This window comes from Nerophis ophidion, linkage group LG20, assembly GCF_033978795.1.
Source record: "Nerophis ophidion isolate RoL-2023_Sa linkage group LG20, RoL_Noph_v1.0, whole genome shotgun sequence".
NCBI classification, from domain to species: Eukaryota; Metazoa; Chordata; class Actinopteri; order Syngnathiformes; family Syngnathidae; genus Nerophis; species Nerophis ophidion.
In genome coordinates this window covers 30,444,764-30,467,941 of record NC_084630.1, presented here as the reverse complement: position 1 = coordinate 30,467,941, position 23,178 = coordinate 30,444,764, and the positions used below count along the sequence as shown (strand labels likewise).

The following is a 23,178-nucleotide window of genomic DNA, read 5'->3' as shown; positions in this document are numbered from 1 at the left end:
TGATCACCACTTCTCTCTTTGCTACCACAAACAATTCAACCACCTATTTTTCTCATTTATGGGGCATTTAAGAATACATTTTTATATTACAATTAGGACATAATCAGGACTTTTTTAATGTATCATTTGTTTCCCCGCCTAATGTACGGAATAATTCTGATTTTGCTTACCAACCTCAAAGCTATTTTATTTGGTACATGGTGAAATGATAAGTGTGACCACTAGATGGCAGTCAAACATAAGACATTTTGTGTAGACTGCAATATGACTGAAGTACTCTGCACTCCATCCAGCTATGTCAGTGGTAGGGAACCTATGGCTCTAGAGCCAGATGTGGCTCTTTTGATGACTGCATCTGGCTCTCAGATAAAGCATAGCTGACACTGCTTAACACAATAAGTAATTAATAATTTTGCTGGTAATCACAGTGTTAAAAATAACGTTCAAAATATAAAACATTTTCATGCATTTTAATCCATCCATCCATTTCCTACCGCACCTGTTCAAAAAGTATTTTATTTATTATTGGTTAGCTTCAGAATAAAAATGTTATTAAAAATAATAATAGACTTATGGTACTCTAAAACTGTTGTTATTAATTAAAAATGCATGCATTTAGTTGTATTCACTGTTAAAAAATATTATATGGCTCTCACGGAAATACATTTAAAATATTTGGCTTTCATGGCTCTCTCAGCCAAAAAGGTTCCCGACCCCTGAGCTATGTAATCACTCGCCATACAGCAATAGATGATATCTGTCTATTACCTGACTGGTTCTATGTTAGCTACCTCTCTTTGTTTATGATGTATATTTTCTGTTGGATCTACTCTCTATTTTATGCTGTCCTTTTTATTGCTGCACCTGTTACATATACCATAATAATGTACAAGGTAATTGTTATATATTGTGTATATTATGATAATAATATATCAGTTAAATTATATACTGTACATATAATATGGAAATATTACATGAATTTTATATTGCTACTACGGTACATTTTTAGTCTAGTTTATACATTATCCTTTATATCCTTACACTTTCCATCCTTTGTAACTGAGCTACTGTGTGGAACCATTTCCATTGTGAATCAATAAAGTGTGTCTAAGTCTAAGTGAACATCATCGACATTTTAAATGTTTCATTGGAAATATAGAACATTACACACGGTGCTAAAAAACCTGTCAAAATGTTTTAGTACGACTTTGGTAAGCAATGATGCCACACCGCTGATGGATTGTACTGTGCTTCAAATTATGAGTATTATTATGGTGTGTGTATAAGTTAAGACGGATTATCTGGTATTTTGTTTTGCAATATTATGCAAAAGAAACTTTTTCTACCTTTTAGTACCTGCTGATCTGTATTTGGGATCTGCATAAGTCTTAAAAAATTGTGCGCTTCCCCCTTTGTAGTACATGGTAACAACGTAGTCGATAAGCTTCTTCTTGTTCACTATATTCTTATGTGACACTGTCATTTCTAATATAAAGTAGTAAAAAGTTCTTACTCATATCTGTCAGTAATATCGCCATGAAAGCGCTAAAACATACCGGTGTAGTGAGTTACCATTATTCACCCGAGGAACATTAGTTATTAGAGAACTCCGGTCGGACGGTTTTTCAAGGGACACATGTTTGGCGGATGAGGAGATCCTGCCCCGTTATTGATTTAAGTAAAGTCTGAAACATAATCCACGCAACATTTTGACCAAAGAACCACCATTACATGTTGATCACAAGTAAGTGTTTTACATTTAGAAAAAAATAATAACATGACTCTTTTAATGCGCCCTATAATCCAGTGTGCCTTATATATGAAAAAAGACCAAAAATATACCATTCATCAGCAGTGCGCCTTATAATCTGGTGCGCCCTATGGTCCGGAAAATTCAGTATTTTTTATCTATTTCAATCAATTAATCAATCAATGTTTATTTATATAGCCCCAAATCACAAATGTCTCAAAGGACTGTACAAATCATTACGACTACACCCGGAAGAACCCACAAAAGGGCAAGGAAAACTCACACCCAGTGGGCAGAGAGAATTGACATCCAGTGGGACGCCAGTGACAATGCTGACTATGAGAAACCTTGGAGAGGACCTCAGATGTGGGTAACCCCCCCCCCCACCCCCCTCTAGGGGACCGAAAGCAATGGATGTCGAGCGGGTCTAACATGATACTGTGAAAGTTCAATCCATAGTGGCTCCAACACAGCCGCGAGAGTTCAGTTCAAGCGGATGCAAGACAGCAGCGAGAGTCCCGTCCACAGGAAAGCATCTCAAGCGGAGGCGGATCAGCAGCGTAGAGATTTTCCCAACCGATACACAGGCGAGCGGTCCATCCTGGGTCCCGACGAGCGGTCCATCCTGGGTCTCGACTCTGGACAGCCAGTACTTCATCCATGGTCATCGGACATAGGAGAAAAAAGAAAAGAAGTGACAGATCAACTGGTCTAAAAAGGAGGTCTATTTAAAGGCTAGAGTATACAGATGAGTTTTAAGGTGAGACTTAAATGCTTCTACTGCGGTAGCATCTCGAACTGTTACCGGGAGGGCATTCCAGAGTACTGGAGCCCGAACGGAAAACGCTCTATAGCCCGCAGACTTTTTTTGGGCTCTAGGAATCACTAATAAGCCGGAGTCTTTTGAACGCAGATTTCTTGCCGGGACATATGGTACAATACAATCGTCAAGATAGGCTGGAGCTAGACCGTGTGGTATTTTATACGTAATTAGTAAAACCTTAAAGTCACATCTTAAGTGCATAGGAAGCCAGTGCAGGTGAGCCAGTACAGGCGTAATATGATCAAACTTTCTTGTTCTTGTCAAAAGTCTAGCAGCCGCATTTTGTACCAACTGTAATCTTTTAATGCTAGACATGGGGAGACCCAAAAATAATATGTTACAGTAATCGAGACGAGACGTAACAAACGCATGGATAATGATCTCGGCGTCTTTAGTGGACAAAATGGAGCAAATTTTTGCGATATTACGAAGATGAAAGAAGGCCGTTTTTACCGAGTCACCTTGTTTTATTATTTGGTTGTCAAATGTTAAAGTTGTATTATTAATGGAGGTCGGTGTCTAGCAGGACCGATAATCAGCATTTCCGGTTTTTTGCCGTTAAGTTGCAAAAAATTAGCGGACATCCATTGTTTGATTTCATTAAGACACGCTTCCAACTGACTACAATCCGGCATGTTGGTCAGCTTTAGGGTCATGTAGAGTTGGGTGTCATCAGCATAGCTGTGAAAGCTAATACCGTATTTGCGTATGACGTCACGCAGGGGCAGCATGTAGATGCTGAAGAGTACAGGGCCAAGGACCAAACCCTGGGGAACTCCACACGTTACCTTAACGTAGTCCGAGGTCATACTGTTATGGGAGACGCACTGCATCCTGTCAGTAAGATAAGAGTTAAACCAAGACAGGGCTAAGTCTGACATACCAATTCGTGTTTTGATACGCTCTAATAAAATATTGTGATCGACGGTATCGAAAGCAGCGCTAAGATCGAGGAGCAGCAACATAGATGACGCATCAGAATCCATCGTTAGCAATAGATCATTAGTAATTTTTGCGAGGGCTGTCTCCGTAGAGTGATTTGCCCTGAAACTGGATTGGAAGCTTTCACATAGATTGTTAAACGCTAAGTGTTCATTTAGCTGCTCTGCAACAATTTTTTCGAGGATTTTCGAAATAAAGGGAAGGTGAGACACTGGTCGGTAGTTTACCATGAGGTCAGGATCGAGGTTAGGTCTTTTAAGGAGAGGATGAATAACCGCTTTTTTGAATGCAACGGGAACAGTGCCCGAGGAAAGTGATAAGTTTATAATATTTAGCACTGATGGACCTAATAATACAAAAAGCTCCTTGATAAGTTTCTCAGGAAGTGGGTCAAGTAAACATGTTGTTTGTTTTATTCCATTTACACGTTGTAACAATTCTTCTAATGTTATTTCATCAAAACGAGAGAAACTATTTTGGATATTTGCAGTATCCGCCGTATATACAATCGTATCTGTGTTACTATAATCCAGTTGTTGCTGGGACGCATTGTCTTTAATCTCCTTTCTAATAAGTTCAATTTGCTTATTAAAAAACTTCATAAAGTCATCTGCCGAATGGGTGGAGCTACTGGAAGGAGTCCCTTGTTGGGTTAGCGATGCTACTGTACTAAACAAAAATTTTGGATCGTTTTTATTAATGTGGATGAGATTTGAGTAGTAATTAGTTTTAGCTAAGGTAAGCATGCGTTTATAAGTTATTAAACTATCACTCCATGCTTGATGGTGCACCTCAAGTTTAGTCGTGCGCCATTTGCGTTCCAGCTTTCTACATAATAATTTCTGAGCTCTAGTTTCTTCAGTAAACCATGGCGTACACCTTTTTGGAGCCTTTTTTAACTTCAGCGGTGCTATACTATCAATGGTTTCGCGCAGGGCGTTGTTAAAGTTGTTAGTGAGGTTATCAATAGAGCCCACATACTTTGGGAATGGTGCCATTACCGAGGGCAGTAGGTCAGCCAGAGTCGTCGTTGTGGCCGCATTAATGTTGCGGCTGCTGTAGCAGTTATTATTATTATTATTAGCTTGCCGAACATGAGTCTGAACTTCGAATTTTATAAGGTAATGATCGGACATTACTTTAGTATACGGGAGTATCATAACTTTGGAAACGGTGATACCTCTGACAAGCACTAGATCTATCGTATTACCGCTGCGATGCGTCGGTTCATTTATTATTTGTGTAAGACCACAGCTATCAATTATAGTCTGGAGCGCCACGCACGGTGGGTCCAATGGGGTATTAATATGGATATCAAAGTCCCCCATTATAATTGTATTATCGGCGTGCGTCACTAGATCAGCAACAAACTCTGAGAATTCACTAATAAAGTCCGAATAGGGCCCTGGGGGGCGGTAGGTAACGGCCAGGCACAGAGGCAGCGGTGTGGCAGACTTCATAGAAAGCACCTCAAACGATTTATATTTATTATTTAAGTTAGGACTAAAGTTAAAGTTTTCGTTGTATATTAGTGCGACTCCCCCCCCCCCCCCTCCCCTTTTAAGGGGACAGGCAATATGCGCATTCGTATAGTTAGGAGGGGATGCCTCATTTATCGCAAAAAAGTCGTCTGGTTTAAGCCAGGTTTCGCTAAGACCGATGACGTTAAGGTTGTTGTCTCTAATGACCTCATTAACTAATAACGTTTTGGGAGACAAAGATCTGATGTTTAGAAAGCCCATATTATAGGTAGTGGGCTGTTTTAAGGAGTTGTTGATAAAATTATCCGTAGTAGCAATATTAATAATGTTGCGTTTATTATGCGCAGTGTACTTAAAATAATTACGACCATATCTAGGAATTGATATGACGGGAATTTTCAGATTCTCTACTTGGTGCTGCGATAAACTGAACGCATCATAATTTGCCACCTCAGTAGAACGCATGTCTAACTCTGACGTAGTCATAGTCATAGCAGAAAAAACATTTTGTGAGTTGTGTATTATTCTACGAAAATTGCTGTGTACAGGGATCATCCAGCCTGGCGCTGGCTAGTTCTAACTTAACTGACTCCATACCCAGGCTAGCAGGCTCTGTAATTGCCTGTGACCGGGCTTGCTCTAGTGCAGTTAGTCAAATGTGGCTCAATGCGAAATCTATGTTTCGAGACAAGAGGATAACGCCTTCCTGGTTAGGGTGAAGGCTGTCTCTCCTCAGCAAGCCAGGTTTGCCCCAGAAAGAGGGCCAATTATCAATAAACGTAAATCCCTGTTGTCTCCAGAAGCTATCCAGCCACTTGTTAAGAGAGACTAATCTGCTATATCTCTCATCATTGCCTCTCCCAGGCAGGGGGCCAGAGACATTACCTTTTTAGTTGTATCTTTCATTTTAATACAGTAATGTTCGCACAACAAACATTTTAGTAGGTGTAAAAATTGTGTTGGTGATATTTTTGGGGAATAATATAAACAAAAAATTATTACCAAGCTTATGTGCCACTGTGACTGTTGTTGTTATTTTATTCATGGCTGTGATAGTGATGGAAATGATAAATGATTGCAATATAAATGATGCATATTGTTTCTGTTCTTATAATGAATTGTCTTTGTTGGTGTTTAATGTTTTTTAATTAATATTATTGATAGTATTCTCGGTGTTTGTCATCTTACTTGAAAAGGTAGTTAGTAATAGTTAGTAACTCAGTTACCTCATTATAAGAGTAATTAGTTAGTCAGGGAAAGTCCAAATAAAAAGAGGTGACGTACAATCTTTGGCCAGAGCGTGCTGGAGACTGTACAAGAGTACAGCCCAGACGTTTCTCCTCAAATTGAGCCAAATTTAATTCGGTCTCTGTTTAATTCCTTGCTGCTTGTTTCGTTTAATAGATGTCATCAGTGTTTGAACCTGACACATGTTGTTCTATTTTGTGTTATATGTGTTTTAGGTTGCACGATTGCACAACGTAAAATTCCTAGTTTATGAACCCGTTCTCAAACAATGGCAATAAAAAAAAATATTCCGAATAGAAAACATTCTATAGCCCCCAGACGTTTTTTTGGGCTCTGGGAATCACTAATAAGCCGGAGTTCTTAGAACGCAGATTTCTTGCCGGGACATATGGAACAATACAATCAGCAAGATAGGATGGAGCTACACCGTTTTAGTATTTTATACTCAGGTAATAAAACCTTAAAGTCACATCTTAAGTGCACAGGAAGCCAGTGCAGGTGAGCCAGTATAGGTATATATGTATATAAAGTATATACAGTATAGGCGTACTATGATCAAACTTTCTTATTCTTGTCAAAAGTCTAGCAGCCTTCAGTTTGTACCAACTGTAATATTTTAATGCTAGACCCCGAAAGGGACAAGTGGTAGAAAATGAATGGATGGATGGTTTTGATTGACTGATTGAAACTGTTATTAGTAGATTGCACAGTTCAGTACATATTCCGTACAATTGACCACTGTCACGCTTTGATAAAATGATTGGACTCAGATGCAGAGTTGGGACTTTAGACAGGCTTTTATTTTGACAACTTCCTTTTACCTCCAAAGTCAAGAAATAACATTATCTATAATCACAAACAAAACTACTCGGCGAAAAGGTTCCAGAAAAAGAAGGAACAACCGAAAATCACTCCAAACGGAGGAAAACACAAAAGTAAAGACAAACTATAATTGACGCCGTATATGCTATAAAAAGGAGGACCAAAACAACATCTATGAAAATTTCTACACTACCTGACCTAATAAAGTTTTTAACAAAAATAGTCACTCAAAAAGTTGAGGAATGAATGAAAACATTTTAACTGAAACTTACCACTGCGGCTGAATAACAAAATAATCAAAATCACTCTGCTGAGGAGGAAGAAAGGAAAACTCAAAATATTCACAAAGGGGTTCAGGATCAAGGGAGATAAGCACAAGACAAGGCAAGGCATGGACAAGGACATGGACGCTAGAGAGCACGAATAAACGAGACAATCTGGGACAGAACAAAGGAAGGAGTGAGCTTATAAAACACATGAAGGTAATAGGGAACATCTGGAAACAATCAGAGAACAGGGATGAAGTCAGACTGATGACACAAAAGGAAGGGCAAGTGACCTGAAACGAGAGGAGAGTTACTTTTCAAATTAAAACATGCAAACCATAAGACAGAAAAACCCAAAACAAGACATCCCTCACCGCGGTGTGACAACCTCTAAATTGTAACACCCGAATAAGTTTTTCAACTTGTTTAAGTCGGGCTCCACGTTAATCAATTTGTTTGATTAATTGAAACGAGACGTAACGAACACAGGAATAATCTTCTCAGCGTCGCTGGAGGACAAAATGGAACGAATTTTAGCAATATTACTGAGATGAAAGCAGGCCGTTTTAGTCACACTCTTAATGTGTGACTCAAACGAGAGTTGGGTCGAAGATAATACCCAGATTCTTTACCGAGTCGCCTTGTGTAATTGTTTGGTTGTCAAATGTTAAGGTGGTATTATTAAATAAGTGTCGGTGTCTAGCAGGTCCGATAATCAGCTTTTCTGTTTTCTTGTAGATTGAAATGTAGATTAAAATCATCATAGGTCCTCTTGAATTGTTACTTTTATATTATCGGTATCCTTAAAAAGCCAAGCGAAAATAAACAATTTATGGTCGATGCAGTGTTTGACAAAAAGTAATTAGTGTTTGCAAAACCCTTCAAGCATATGAGGTTGCTCACAGAGAGTATTGCTGCTCCTGGTGGGTTAATGTGAGGCCGTATTATGAAGTTCTACGGAGGCTTAATGCATCCTTTTAAGCCTCCCACCTCCAGTACTAATATTAATCATTCAGCATGACTGAATACAGTCTCGTTATTCCAATTCATTTCCCGCCCCCCCAGAGGGGAGTTGTTGTGAAAATATGACACATTGCCCTTTGCTTCATTGTCATCATATTGCTAGCTTTGGTGTTTGTCAGTAGTAGGTTTCTAAAGTTCAGACCAAAACTGAATTGTGGGAAAACCAAAGCAGTGTTTTCATAAGAGATACTGCTAATAAGAGATGTTCGATAATGGCTTTTTTGCCGATATCCGATATTCTGATGTTGTCCAACTCTTAATTACCGATACCGATACCGATATATACAGTCATGGAATTAACACATAATTATGCCTAATTTGGCTGTGATTCCTCGCTGGATACATTAAACAATACCATGAATTTACCATCGACGTCCCACTGGGGGGAGTTTTTCCTTGCCCTTATGTGGGTTCTGTACCGCGGATGTCGTTGTGGCTTGTGCAGCCCTTTGAGACAATTTTGATTTAGGGCTATATAAAAAAACATTGATTGATTGATTGATTGATTGATGAATTTTAACGTGGATCCAGACTTAAATAAGTTGAAAAACTTACTAATACAAGATTTACAAAAACAAGGTTTTCCAAAATAAAAGAACAATTTTAACTCCAGTTATGGAAAAAAATGCCAACATGGCACTGCCATATTTATTATTAAAGTCAGAAAGTGCTTTTTTTTTTTTTAACATGCCTTAAAACAGCTTGGAATTTGGGACATTGTCTCCCTAAGATAATCCTAATACTCACTACAACTATGGGAAGTACTATACTTTGACTTTCACAAAGTGCATAATCTTTTTATATTTTATAAACAAGCCTCAAAACAACAGCTACAAAAACAATGAAGGCTCACAGCTTCAGTCCAGAGTGTAATAGAGCATACTTGCCTTGACACCGCCAACTTCGGGAGATAGGCGGGGTTGAGGTGTGTTTGTCATTCTTGTTTGGTGTAGGTTCACAGTGTGGCACTTATTTGTAACAGTGTTAAAGTTGTTTATACGGCCACCCTCAGTGTGACCTGTATGGCTGTTGACCAAATATGCATTGTATTCAGTTGTGTGTGTGAAAAGCCATAAGTACTATGTGATTGGGCCAGCATGCAAAGGCAGTACCTTTAAGGTTTATTGGCGCTCTGTACTTCTCCCTACGTCCATGTACACAGCGGTGTTTTAAAAAGTCATAAATGTTACTTTTTTTTCAAACCGATAATTTTGAAACCAACATCGATAATTTGGAATATTACATCTCTACTGCAAATCCAATGACTCTGTCCCATACACATTAAACAGATTTTAAAAGACAATGGTCATTGCCTTATATGGACAAAACAATGTCAAATACACTATATCACCAAAAGTGTTTGGCCACCCATCCAAATGATCAGAAACAGGTGTCCTAATCACATGGCCCGGCCACAGGTGTATAAAATCAAGTACTTAGGCATGGAGACTGTTTCTACAAACATTTTGTGAAAGAATGGGCCCCTCTCAGGTGCTCAGTGATTTCCAGCGTGGAACTGTCATAGGATGCCACCTGTGCAACAAATCCAGTTGTGAAATCTCCTCGCTCCTAAATATTCCAAAGTCAATTGTCGGCGTTATTATAAGAAAATTGAAGAGTTTGGAAACAACAGCAACTCGGGCACGTGGTATAGGCCATGTAAACTGACCGAGAGGGGTTAGCAGAGGAATTATGGTGTGGGGTTATTTTTCAGGAGTTGGGCTCCGCCCCTTAGTTCATGTGAAAGGAACTTCAAGGATACCAAAACATTTTGGACAATTCCATGCTCCCAACCTTGTGGAAAAGTTTTGAAACGGGCCCAATCCTCTTCCAGCATGACTGTGCACCAGTGCACAAAGCAAGGTCTATAAAGACATGGATGACAGAGTCTGATGTGGATGAACTTGACTGGCCTGCACAGAGTCCTGACTTGAACCCGATAGAGAGAGTCAATCTAAGACACAGGCCTTGTCAACCAACATCAGTGTGCGTTTTTGAAAGAATGGTCCAAAATTCCTATTAACACACTCTGCAACCTTGTGGACAGCCTTCCTAGAAGCTGTAAAAGATGGACCGAAATCAAATTGAACCCCATGGGTTAGGAATGGGATGGCACTTTAAGTTCATATGTGAGTCAAGGCAGGTGGCCAAATACTTTTGGCAATATAGTGTACGTTCAGCATCAAGGTAGGAATGGGCCCTGTACACGTTTGTGATCAGTTTTTTCTTGAATTCAATAGTGTTTCTCAACTTCTCTATCAAAGTGCTGTCACTCAAAACTTTCTTTAGCCCCATGGTGACTGATGTTGCAATCATATGCAATGAAATAAATCACAGATTGTTTTCTGAACAATGGATTGGATACATGGATAGACAGCTCCCAATGTGTTAGACCAAGGGTCCCCAAACTTTTGGACTATGGGCCCCATTGGGTTAAAACAGTTTGGCTGGGGGCTGGGCTGTGTGTATGTATGTATATATATATATATATATATATATATATATATATATATATATATATATATATATATATATGGTAACACTTTAGTTTGGGGAACATTTTCACCATTAATTAGAGATTGAGGGAAGACTCTTAGTTAATGGCTTAGTGGTTGTATAATAAGGCCGTGCAAAATAAGCCATTAATAAGTACTTAATAATGACTAATTAAGAGCCAATATGTTACTAATTAGCATGTTAATAAACAACTAATTAATGGTGAATATGTGTTCTCCATACTAAGGTGTTATCATACATATATATATATATATATATATATATATATATATATATATATATATATATACAATAGGTCAGGAAAAAACATAGAAACTATTTAATCCCTACAAGCGTGTTTCGCAGATTTCCCTGTTCTTCAGGGGATTAAAAAAACCCTGATAGATGAACCTGCAAAACCGGCTTGTAGGGATGAAATAGCCTTTGTGTTTTTTCCTGACCTATACATACATCACCCCTGTTCTGCAGCAACTCCACTGGCTACCCATCAAATATTGTATCTATTTTGAATTAATTCTCCTCACTTTCAAAGCCATCTATAACCTCTCTCCATCATATCTCTGACCTGCCCCATGTCGCCACGCCCTCACGTTCCCTAAGATCTTCTTCATCCATCCATTTCACTGTCCTCTTATTTAAACTGTCCACCATGGGTGCCTGAGCTTTCAGCCGCTCTGCCCCACATCTTTGGAACTCTCTACCACCAGACCTTTGTAACTTGGATTCAATATCCCTCTTCAAATCAAGACTCAAAACACACCTATTCCTGACTGCTTATTCACTGTAATCATCTTATCTTATCTATCTTTGTTGTTGTTGTTATCGTTTTTATCCAGTTTGTTTTTATTGTTTTTGTACGGTGTCCTTGAGTGCCCAGAAAGGCGACTTATAAGTAAAATGTATTATTATTATTTATTACTATAATTATTATCCGTGTATTCCGCTGTACCCCGGTATTGAGCACTGTACTATATATATATATATATATATATATATATATATATATATATATATATATATATATATATATATATATATATACACACATATATATATATATATATATATATATATATATATATATATACTCGCCGATTATGTCACATTATTGACGGGAAAAGGCATTTTTAGACATATATATATATATAGTGTACATTTTTTAATATATATATATATATATATATATATATATATATATATATATATATATATATATAGTGTGTGTGTGTATAAATATATATATATATATATATATATATATATTTATTTTTTTTTTTTTACTTGGGACTTCCGATGGGCTGGATTTTGGACTCTGGCGTTGTGTAACAGGCCCGCAGGCCGTAGTTTGGGGGTCCCTGGGTTAGGCAAAAACTGGCGAAAATATTGGGGAAAATGTTTGTTAAAAAACCAAATCATATAAAAAGTAGGACCTTACTTCCTTGGCTCCCTACTTATTTTTCCATTATAATGTCTCAATTATAAAATAACATCCTCCTTAATGAAAAGTAATACCTTGCAACTGTCCAGACACTGTTGTGGCTTTTTCACGTAAACAGACTGGATCCCAGTCTGCAGCGTTTGGCATGTGGCCCAGTTGTAGTCCATCAGAGCACCGTGCCCAGTCAGCCTTCACTTAGCAAATATCCCCTTGACTTTGAAGCCAAAGTAATAAAGAAAACAATAACAAAAACTAAAAATAAAAAAAAAACATTAAAAAAAGCATGCTCTGCAGCCTACCGCTGAGCCTCTGGTGTGAAGGTGAGAAACCAGCGAGAGGCGTCCTTCACTAAGGTGTTTTTGGATGAGAGGAACAGAATTAAGTGTAAGGGTCATCTTGAATCACTACATCGCCCAGTGATGCAAGCGTTCATGGCCGGTGAGGCACTCACTTTAAAATAACAAGAAAAAAGAGAGAATAATTCACCTTGGGGAAAAAAACAAATACTTTTTAATTGACTTTTTATTTTTTTTTTATAAAAAAGAAAACCATTTGTGGTCTCACCTTAATTCATTCAAGTATGGCATTTCATGATTTTGGTTGAAACCAACTTTTGACAACACAAGTAAAACCCTTGGTTATGTTTTGGACTTTTTAAAGATGGAATTAATATATCTAGAATATACCTACATAAACCCTTTAAATATTTTTTCAAAGTGACAAAATATCAATAGGATGTGGCCGGAAAATGTATTTAAATAATGATATAACCCCGGGGTGTCAAACGTATGGCTCGAACAGGTTTTTTCCAGCTCGTGGGATGAGTTTCTTAAGTAAAATATTAGCCGAAATTTTTTAATGGAAGAAACTGCTGTTCTAAATGTGTCCACTAGATGTCAAAATAGCAATTATTTGTATCTTTGTAGATGTTGCTACATGAAAAACATAATAAACCACATGATGCTAGTGCACCAGTAAAGGAAAATGAGCAAACTACATAAATAACATCCTGTAATTTGATTATGTATTGTTTTTCTTAATAGATTGAAAATTAACACCAATGAGTTGATAGATGAACATTATCACATAATGTTAATCAGAAAATATAAATAAAGACAAATAAAGATAGAAAACTATTAACCGCAACATGTAAGTGTAAAAAAAACAACAACAACAACATTATGATTTGTACATTTCCAGAATGTGCTTGTTTATTTTTAAACAAAGTAAATAATCTGATGTTGTCATTACTTTTAAGTTATCGTGCCGTGATTTTTCTAGTTCGGCTCACTTGGGAGTAGATTTTTCTCTGTGTGGCCCCCTGATCTAAAATGAGTTTGACACCCCTGATTATAACCTGTCATTGTTCACTGAAATGTTATTACAAATCTGTTGAGTTTTTCTTTACTTCAGAGTGCAAAGCAGAGATGAGCTGATACACATATTCTTTTCATCAGTGAATAATATAAATCAAAATAAAACATTGTATTATTATGGTTATATTGATGTTATTACTGCATATCCTGAGGGTTAAACCATGCCCTGTCTTTAAAAACTAAACTTGTGTTACTAACCTTAGTCAAGAGTCCTTGAATGCACCACCGTTATACGCCATGAGATGCAAAAATGAAACTTTAAACATAGGGTGTTCCTGTGCTGCCACCTACAGATTTATTACATTTTTATATTTCTTCCATCATCCTAGGTCGGGGGTCAGCAAACCGCGGCTCTTGAAATATATGCAGCTCTTGAGCGGCGCCCTGGTACTATTCTATATATACAGTATATCTATCCCTATCTATTTATCTATGTATGCATGTTTGTGTATATATATATATATATATATGTGTGTGTGTGTGTGTGTGTGGGGGAAAAACACAAGACTGTCACGCTTGGTTAAAGGATTGGACTCAGATGCAGAGTTGGGACTTTAGAAAGGCTTTTATTTTGACAACTTCCTTTTACCTCCAAAGTCAAGAAATAACATTATCTATAATCACAAACAAAACTACTCGGCAAAAAGGTTCCAGAAAAAGAAGGAACAACCGAAAATCACTCCAAACGGAGGAAAACACAAAAGTAAAGACAAACTATAATTGACGCCGTATATGCTATAAAAAGTATTTAACAAAAAACGCTCCAACAGGAGGACCAAAACAACAGCTATGAAAATGTTCTACACTACCTAATCTAATAAAGTTTTAACAAATATAGTCACTCAAAAAGTTGAGGAATGACTGAAAAAATTTTACCTGAAACTTACCACTGCGGCTGAATAACAAAATAATCAAAATCACTCTGCTGAGGAGGAAGAAAGGAAAACTCAAAATATTCACAAAGGGGTTCAGGATCAAGGGACATAAGCACAAGACAAGGCAAGGCATGGACAAGGATATGGGCGCTAGAGAGCACGAACAAACGAGACAATCTGGCACAGAACAAAGGAAGGAGTGAGCTTATAAAACACATGAAGGTAATAGGGAACAGCTGGAAACAATCAGAGAACAGGGATGAAGTCAGACTGATGACACAAAAGGAAGGGCAAGTGACCTGAAACGAGAGGAGAGTTACTTTTCAAATTAAAACATGCAAAGCATAAGACAGAAAAAAACCCAAGACAAGACATCTCTCACCGCGGTGTGAAAAAGAGTACTTCATCTCTCCAGAACTGTTTCATGAGGGGTTCCCTCAATCGTCAGGATTATATATATATATATATATATATATATATATATATATATATATATATATATATATATATATATATATATATGTAGGCACCAGCGCCCCCCGTGACCCCTAGAAGGGAATAAGCGGTAGATAATGGATGGGGAGATATATATATATATATATATATATATATATATATATATATATATATATATATATATGAAACATATGTCAATGTTCATATGCTGTCAATATTCAGTGTTTTATCGTTCATTGTTAATATCGTACTTGCGAGTTGTCCAGGGTGTACGCCGCCTACCGCCCGATTGTAGCTGAGATAGGCGCCAGCGCCCCCCGCGACCCCAATAGGGAATAAGCGGTAGAAAATGGATGGAAGGATGTTAATGTTGTAAATCCCGCATTCTTTATTTTCATGTACATTCTGGGTGTCTCATTCAGTAAAAAAAAAAAAAAAATTCCTTTCCGTTTTCTAAGGTGGTCTGTCATAACGTTTTTAGCATTCATACAGTATTGTGAGGTTTTTGTATTAGTGTTCCTAAAATTAGATATACCGGCCCCCAGACACATTTTTTTCTCTAAATTAGGCCCCCGGGGCAAAATAATTGCTGTATGTACGGTAATGGCTGGTGGCACCTTAAAGTACTTAACAGAAAATTGGTAAGGACTCTTGTTTGAAAAATTCGGGTTGACTCCGATGGATCTAAAAGTCCTTTGTAATGTGACTCGGTATCTTTCTCGTTATCTCTCTCCCATTGCGCTCTCACAAAGAAAAAGACATGTATTAAGCTGGCCAAACACTCATGACAGCTTTCTTGGCCGTGACATTCTTCGTATTCCTACCTTCCTCTTCATCGTGCATCACAACGAGGGGGGCCTGCGGGGGGGGCAATGTGTACGTGTGTATAAATTATATATACACATTTAGCTCTAAAAATCTGCTTTACGGTATGTGTGTTTGGGTCCCTTTTTTTCAGGAACACTACCAAAAGTCACAATGTCCGAAAGTATTGTAAAAAAAAAAGTATGACAGACCGCCTGCAATAAAGTGGTGACTTGTCCAGGGTGTCCTACGCCTTCCACCAGAATGCAGCTGAGATAGGCTCGAATGACCACCCACGAACACAAAAGGGACAAGCGGTAGAAAATGAATGGATGGATGACAGACCACCTCAAAAAAACGGAATGGAATTTTACAGTTTTTTACTGAATGGGACACCCAAGATGTACATTAAAATAAATAAAGGGGGACTTACAATATTAACTATGATCAATAAAACACTGAATATTAATAACATATGGTAAATGTTAAATTGTTGTACTTGGACAGCGCCTTTCTACCTTTTTTTTAAGGAACCCAAAGCCCACATTCACACATATGAACATCGTTCCTCTTTTACTTCTCAGACCAGCTCCTCGATGGACATCTTCTACGATCAAGCAAAACCCAACAAAAATGTAAAAAAAAAAAAAAAACAGCAAAATATGAATGCAAAGGGTAATAAACACCTACAATATGATATATTATAGTTGCTACTGCATGTGATTCGGACACATGCGTTTCGGGCTGGCTGCTCTGAAAACAAACCCTGCCCACTCTGGTTTGTTCCTTGTCTGAGCTGCTGTGTGTCATGTCTCTGTGATCATGTTTTGTTTGGTAATGTTCTGTTGGTTTTTGGACTCTTTGTGCACTCTTGTTTTGTCACCATGACAACCATTAGTTTCACCTGTTCGGACTCACGCACCTGTCACTAATCATGTCTGTATTATTTAAGCTTGTAGTTGCCAGGCAGTCGGCCTGGCATCATACTCAACACTCCAGTTATGACCATACTCAATACTGTGATTTTGCTGTTCATGCCATTGACTCATGCTCTGCTAAGTAAGTTTTGTTTCATGTCCATACTTTCTGCCCATGTGTAAGTTTTGTTTTCAAGCCACAGTTCAGTGAGTTATTTTAGTTCATGTTACATGTCCTCAATTTTACCTTTGCTTTTACGTACGTTAGGTACGCTTGCCTCCAGGTTGTCTTTTTGTTTCCTTAGTCAAGTTTTTTACCTCCGTTGTGAGCGCCTTTTGTTTGGTCATTTTTGAGTAAAATATTAAATATGTCTTTACCTTCACGCCACGACCGATCCAATTCCTTTGCATTCTGGGAAAACAAACCACACCACAGTCCTCGTTTGGACACTGTGACGTAGATTACCGTAATAAGTGAAATAACACCCAAAAGCGCAGATTTCAACCATTGAAATACTTTCCATAGTTTAAGACTTACGGTCATTTAAAAACAGCACTGCACATCATAAATGGCCGCTACAGTTTGGGTATAAAACGTCTTAAAAAAAATTATGCAGAACGTCCGGCGGGGATTGAAAATCTTAATGGGCCTCAGGTGGCCAACGGACCGTATATTTCCCAAGTCTGGGCTAAGAGGACCTTTTGTTAGTCAAAAAGCTCACATTTAGTTTACATGTATTTATAATAACAATATCTCTAATACTTGGTTAATATTCAGGTCACGAAACTTAAACAAGGTACTGTTAGCGCTTTTTGGATGGTTATTAATTGGATTTTATGGACGAAATAAACGCGTTGACATCACAGTGCATAAAAAAAAAAGACAAAAAACTATGTGTTCTTGTCTCTCCTAAGGATTGGAAATTATAGGCCACATTCTAAAAAAAAGTGCACTTATCCTTTAAGTTGAATTGCTCTATTCAGTTGCACAATGTTGGTCCATCCATCCATTTTCTACCGCTTGTCCTGTTCTGGGTCGTGGAGGTGGGGGTGTCGCCAAAGCCTATCTCAGCTGCATTCTGGCGGAAGGCGGGGGGTACACCCTGGACAAGTCGCTATCTCATCACAGGGCCAACACAGATAGACAGACGATCAATAAAAAAAAACGAGTACAAGATTTCGCAATGATTGTGTATTTCAAGTGAATTACATTTACATTGTAATTAAGGGAAACATGTCAAATTATCCATCCATCCATCCATTTTCTACCGCTTGTCGCCTTTGGGGTGGCGGGGGGTCGCTGGAGCCTATATCATCTGCATTTGGGCGGAAGGCGGTGTACACCCTGGACAAGTCGCCACCTTGCAACAGGGCCAGCCCAACACAAATAGACAGACAATATATTTTTTTAAAATAATGAGTACATGATTTCGCAAATTTGTGCATTTAAAGTGAATTAAATTTACATTGTAATTATTTGCATTAAGGCGGAAGGCGGGTACAACCTGGACAAGTCGTCACCTCATCACAGATGTCTAATCATCCATCCATTTTCTACCGCCTAATCCCTTTTGGGGTCGCGGGGTGCGCTGGCGCCTATCTCAGCAACAATCGGGTGGAAGGCGGGGCACACCCTGGACAAGTCGCCAGCTCATCACAGATGTCTAATCATATTTTTCAATAAGAAAAGAGGTTTAACACAAAAAAATATCACGCCTTTGTATTCAGACATTCTCCAACGTCAAACACCCTCACTCTGTTTTGTGATCATGTTGTGTTCGGTTATGTTCTGTTGGTTTTTTGGACTCTTAGTATCTGTTTACGCTCCCTTGTTTTTTCACCATGACGACCATTAGTTTCACCTGTCATGTATTCACGGCTCACGCACCTGATTTGTTTGGACTCACGCACGTGTCAATAATCACGTCACTATTATTTAAGCCATAGTTGCCAGGTAGAAATCACCTTTGATACACTCTTTTTTTTTGTTATTTTTTTGTCCTGTCCAGCTTCTCAGGCAAATCCTATAGTTGATGTAGATGCCCATATTGGCTGTTCAGATTTACTTTACAAAAGAGAAGTGTAGGATACTTCTCTTGTTGCCTTATTTGAATTTGACTTTATTAAATGTATTTATATTATCATTTGGTGCAGCCGGGCAGGAGCAGGAGGGGATAGAAAGAGAAAAAAAGAAAGACAGAGGGGGAAATTGTGGGGATAAGAGGGGGATTAGACAGAGAGACAAAAACAACAACAGCAAATACAACAATAACAACAACAACAATAGAACAACACCAGCACATACAATATGTATAAATATGATCGTAAAAGTGATAGCAAATAAGCAGTTAGTGAAATAAATAATATAGTAATGACAATGAGCATTTTTAAACTAAAACTGGAGCAATACAAATATCAATAGAAAAAGCGCTATTGATCATGAACAAAACCAATAGTTTACCTCTATTATCAACAATATAATTGTTCAAATGCAACAATACGTATACATAATGATAGCTAGAAAGATTCTAAAAATAAATAAATAAATGAAATTAAAAAAATAAAAAATACCGAAAGATGAAAGGGAAGAGAGGGAGGCAACCTATATTAATCTTGTAGATTATTATAGTAACAATGGGTTACGCTCTGTCAATATGCCTTGTGTTACCCAGTCTTGATTCACCCCTGATTCTCTGGACTCCGTTTATGCCATAGCTCTTGATGTTCATAGTTCATGCTGCTCTGCTCATGTCACAGTAAGTGTTTTTTTTTTTGTTTTATGTCCATAGTTCTGCCTTTGTGCAACTTTTTGTTTTTCTTAGCCAAGTTTGCTCTCGGCGCCCTTTTTGTTTTATTCCTTTTTTAAAGAAAAATTAAATCATGTCCATACCTTCATGTCGTGTCCAGTCATTTTGCACCCTGGGAGAACATTCATGGCAGCGAGCTGCGAAAGCCACGCAGTAAGCTGTTCCGAAGTCCAAGTCTTGACAGTTTTCAAGCCTCTTAGGAATCTAGACAGCCGCTGGCAGCATATGTTGTTTTCTGCAACTATTGATTGAGGTGAATAAAAGTGCAGAATAAAGTGTTTCCATGTTTTGTGTTGCTCCACCAAGGCTCTTTAATAAGAGAAGGGGGACATGACGCTGCAGTAAAACACAAGTGAGTGCACTTTTATTGGATATAGATTGTGATTTAAAGCTGACAGTATTGCATGGTTACAGTAACGAGGTGTGTAAATGCATCCCGTCTCCTACAATTTATCATTTGAAGAAGTGGCAGGTTAATGCGTTGTTCTTTTCAGAGCGACCAATATAGGTTTGATCACAAGGTAGCTGTAGGATTTGTCACCACAGGAGGGAGGAGGGGTGAGGGGTCTGCTGGGATTTCGGAACAACCGCTTTGCATTGGTGGTTGGAACAGGGGTGGGGGGGTTTGGTCTGTTTCCATCCCCTCCAACAGCTTCTGTTGTGTCACTGTGGAGCTGCTGCACACATCACATATTGGACTGCTCACACACACGCACACACACACACACACACCTCAAACTGCAGGTAACATCAGGACATTGGGTGCACACACACACACACACACACACACACACATATATATAGAAACAGACGCATGCTGAGATGTGAAAGTATAGAGAATGGCTGTCTGGGAAGCACAAACGGACCGGTGAAGATCATGCAAATAAGGTACTGTCACAGAAGTTTGAAGCGGTGCAGTTCTCATGGCGGGACCGACCACGCAGGAACCCGTAAAGGTGATGTGTCCCCCCGCTTTCATATGTGTCACGTGTGTAATTTGTCTGTAACATCCAAACTTCATCACATTGTAGTTGCATGTTTGAACTCCCTATGTTGAAATGTCAGGGAATGGGTGTTCCTATATTCAGTCCCATAGTTGCAATGTAGTATATTGGACGACTAACATTTTCCATTTCCATAATTGATTTCTTTGAGGTGAGTTTTAGATGAATCAGCACAACAACAACAAAAATAACCTTTGTAAGACGTAGTGTGCATATCTGCAAGTCAAGCATGATGTTTGCCTCGGGTCAGACTAATGAAGACTTCAGGGTGTCAGTGGGTATTAGAGGAGAGAACAACACTACCTTGTTAGCGAGATGGAGGACAGGGTGGATCAAACATTGTCCTGCAAGACTTTTTTTGTAGTTGCAGTAACAGAAACATTTCTAAAGAATGTTTATCATATCGTTAAATCAATACCCATTCAACAGTTTCAGTTAAAATGGTCACTGAAATAACTTCCATCCATCCATCATCTTCCGCTTATCCGAGGTCGGGTCGCGGGGGCAGTAGCCTAAGCAGGGAAGCCCAGACTTCCCTATCTCCAGCACCTTCGTCTAGCTCTTCCCGGGGGATCCCGAGGCATTCCCAGGCCAGCCGGGAGACATATTCTTCCCAACGTGTCCTGGGTCTTCCCCGTGGCCTCCTACCGGTCGGACGTGCCCTAAACACCACCCTATGGAGGCGTTCGGGTGGCATCCTGACCAGATGCCCGAGCCACCTCATCTGGCTCCTCTCGATGTGGAGGAGCAGCGGCTTTACCTTGAGCTCCTCTCGGATGGCAGATCTTCTCACCCTATCTTTAAGGGAGAGCCCCGCCACGCGGCAGAGGAAATTCATTTTGGCCGCTTGTACCCGTGATCTTATCCTTTCGGTCATAACCCAAAGATCATGACCATAGGTGAGGATGGGAACGTAGAGCGACCGGTAAATTGAGAGCTTTGCCTTCCGGCTCAGCTCCTTCTTCACCACAACGGATCGATACAACGTCCGCATTACTGAAGACGCCGCACCGCTCCGCCTGTCGATCTCACGATCCACTCTTCCCCCACTCGTGAACAAGACTCCTAGGTACTTGAACTCCTCCACTTGGGGCAGGGTCTCCTCCCTAACCCGGAGATGGCACTCCACCCTTTTCCGGGCGAGAACCATGGACTCAGACTTGAAAGTGCTGATTCTCATCCCGGTCGCTTCACACTCGGCTGCGAACCGATCCAGTGACAGCTGAAGATCCCAGCCAGATGAAACCATCAGGACCACATCATCCACAAAAAGCAGAGACCTAATCCCACGGCCACCCAACAGGAACCCCTCAACGCCTTGACCGCGCCTAGAGATCCTGTCCATAAAAGTTATGAACAGAATTGGTGAGAAAGGACAGCCTTGGCGGAGTCCAACCCTCACTGGAAACGTGTCCGACTTACTGCCAGCAATGCGGACCAAGCTCTGGCACTGATCATACAGGGAGCGGACCGCCACAATAAGACAGTCCGGTACCCCATACTCTCTGAGCACTCCCCACAGGACTTCCCGAGGGACACGGTCGAATGCCTTTTCCAAGTCCACAAAGCACATGTAGACTGGTTAGGCAAACTCCCAAAATTGACAAAACTAATAACTAAAGATGTCCCGATCATAGGATCGGATCTGGGGCCAATATTAAGTTAAAGTAAAGTACCAAGATGTGGCGAAATTATTCCCTGCATTTGACCCATTACCCTTGATCACCCCTCTAGGAGGTGAGGGGAGCAGTGAGCAGCAGTGGTTGCCACGCCCAGGAATCGTTTTTGGTGATTTAACCCCCAATTCCAACCCTTGATGATTAGCGCCAAGCAGGGAGGTAATAAGTCCCATTGTTATAGTCTTTGGTATGACTCGGCCTGGGGTTTCAACTCACAACCTACCGATCTCAGGGCGGACACTCAAACCACTAAAGCCACTGATAATGGTGTGCCTAGTGGCACTAAGGCAGTATATGCCTTTTTTTAATCGATCGGCTGATGAGCTGCCGAGCCCTGCCGATCTTCACCTCAGCTGTGTCCCAGTTAAAGATTGTACTCACAGAAAGATTACTTTAAAATGGATGCTTGCTCATGGACATTTCCATGTTGCTTGTTACACATGATGTGTATTTCTGGTCTTGTCATCATCGGGGGCTACACGGCAGTGCAGCCGGATCAAAAGAGACGTTGGAGACACTTTACTGAACCAAAAGTTGCTTTATTACAAGCGAGTGTCATTACACTGGACTGCAGTTCCTGGAGGAGGTCAGGTCAAAAATGAAGGAGCCAGACCACCTTTTTATATTCCTTCTTTCTCTATCTGGGTGTGTTTTTATTAAGGAGAGTACAGCCAAACAATGTGTGAGTGACCGGAAAACAACCTGTATATGTTGTAACTTAGGAGTTGACGTGAAGAAGACCTGCTCAGTGTCCTTGTGGTTAGAGATCGGTATGTCATGAGTCATACTGAAGACTAAAAAAAAAAATTGTCACTCAGCATCAAGGGTTGGAATTGGGGGTTAAATCACCAAAATGATTCCCGAGAGTGGCTACCGCTGCTGCTCACTGCTCCTCGAACCTCCCAGTGGCTGGAAGAAGGGGATGGGTCAAATGCAGAGAGTAATTTCAC

At 39.5% G+C, this 23,178-nt stretch overlaps 1 protein-coding gene across 2 annotated transcripts in view; it reads left to right on the top strand.

The window, feature by feature from the left end:
* The window catches only part of pld5 (phospholipase D family member 5), a 58,738-nt gene that overhangs the window by 7,986 nt on the left and 27,574 nt on the right, over window positions 1-23,178 (top strand). Inside the window, exon 1 of one of the 2 annotated variants that reach the window (XM_061880258.1) lies at window positions 20,288-20,501. The exons of the other annotated variant lie outside the window; for it this stretch is intronic. Coding sequence (XP_061736242.1) covers window positions 20,469-20,501 — 33 coding nt within the window. The 5' untranslated portion in view covers window positions 20,288-20,468. Of the gene's footprint in view, window positions 1-20,287; window positions 20,502-23,178 lie in introns of those variants that run through there. 2 annotated transcript variants of the gene reach the window in all.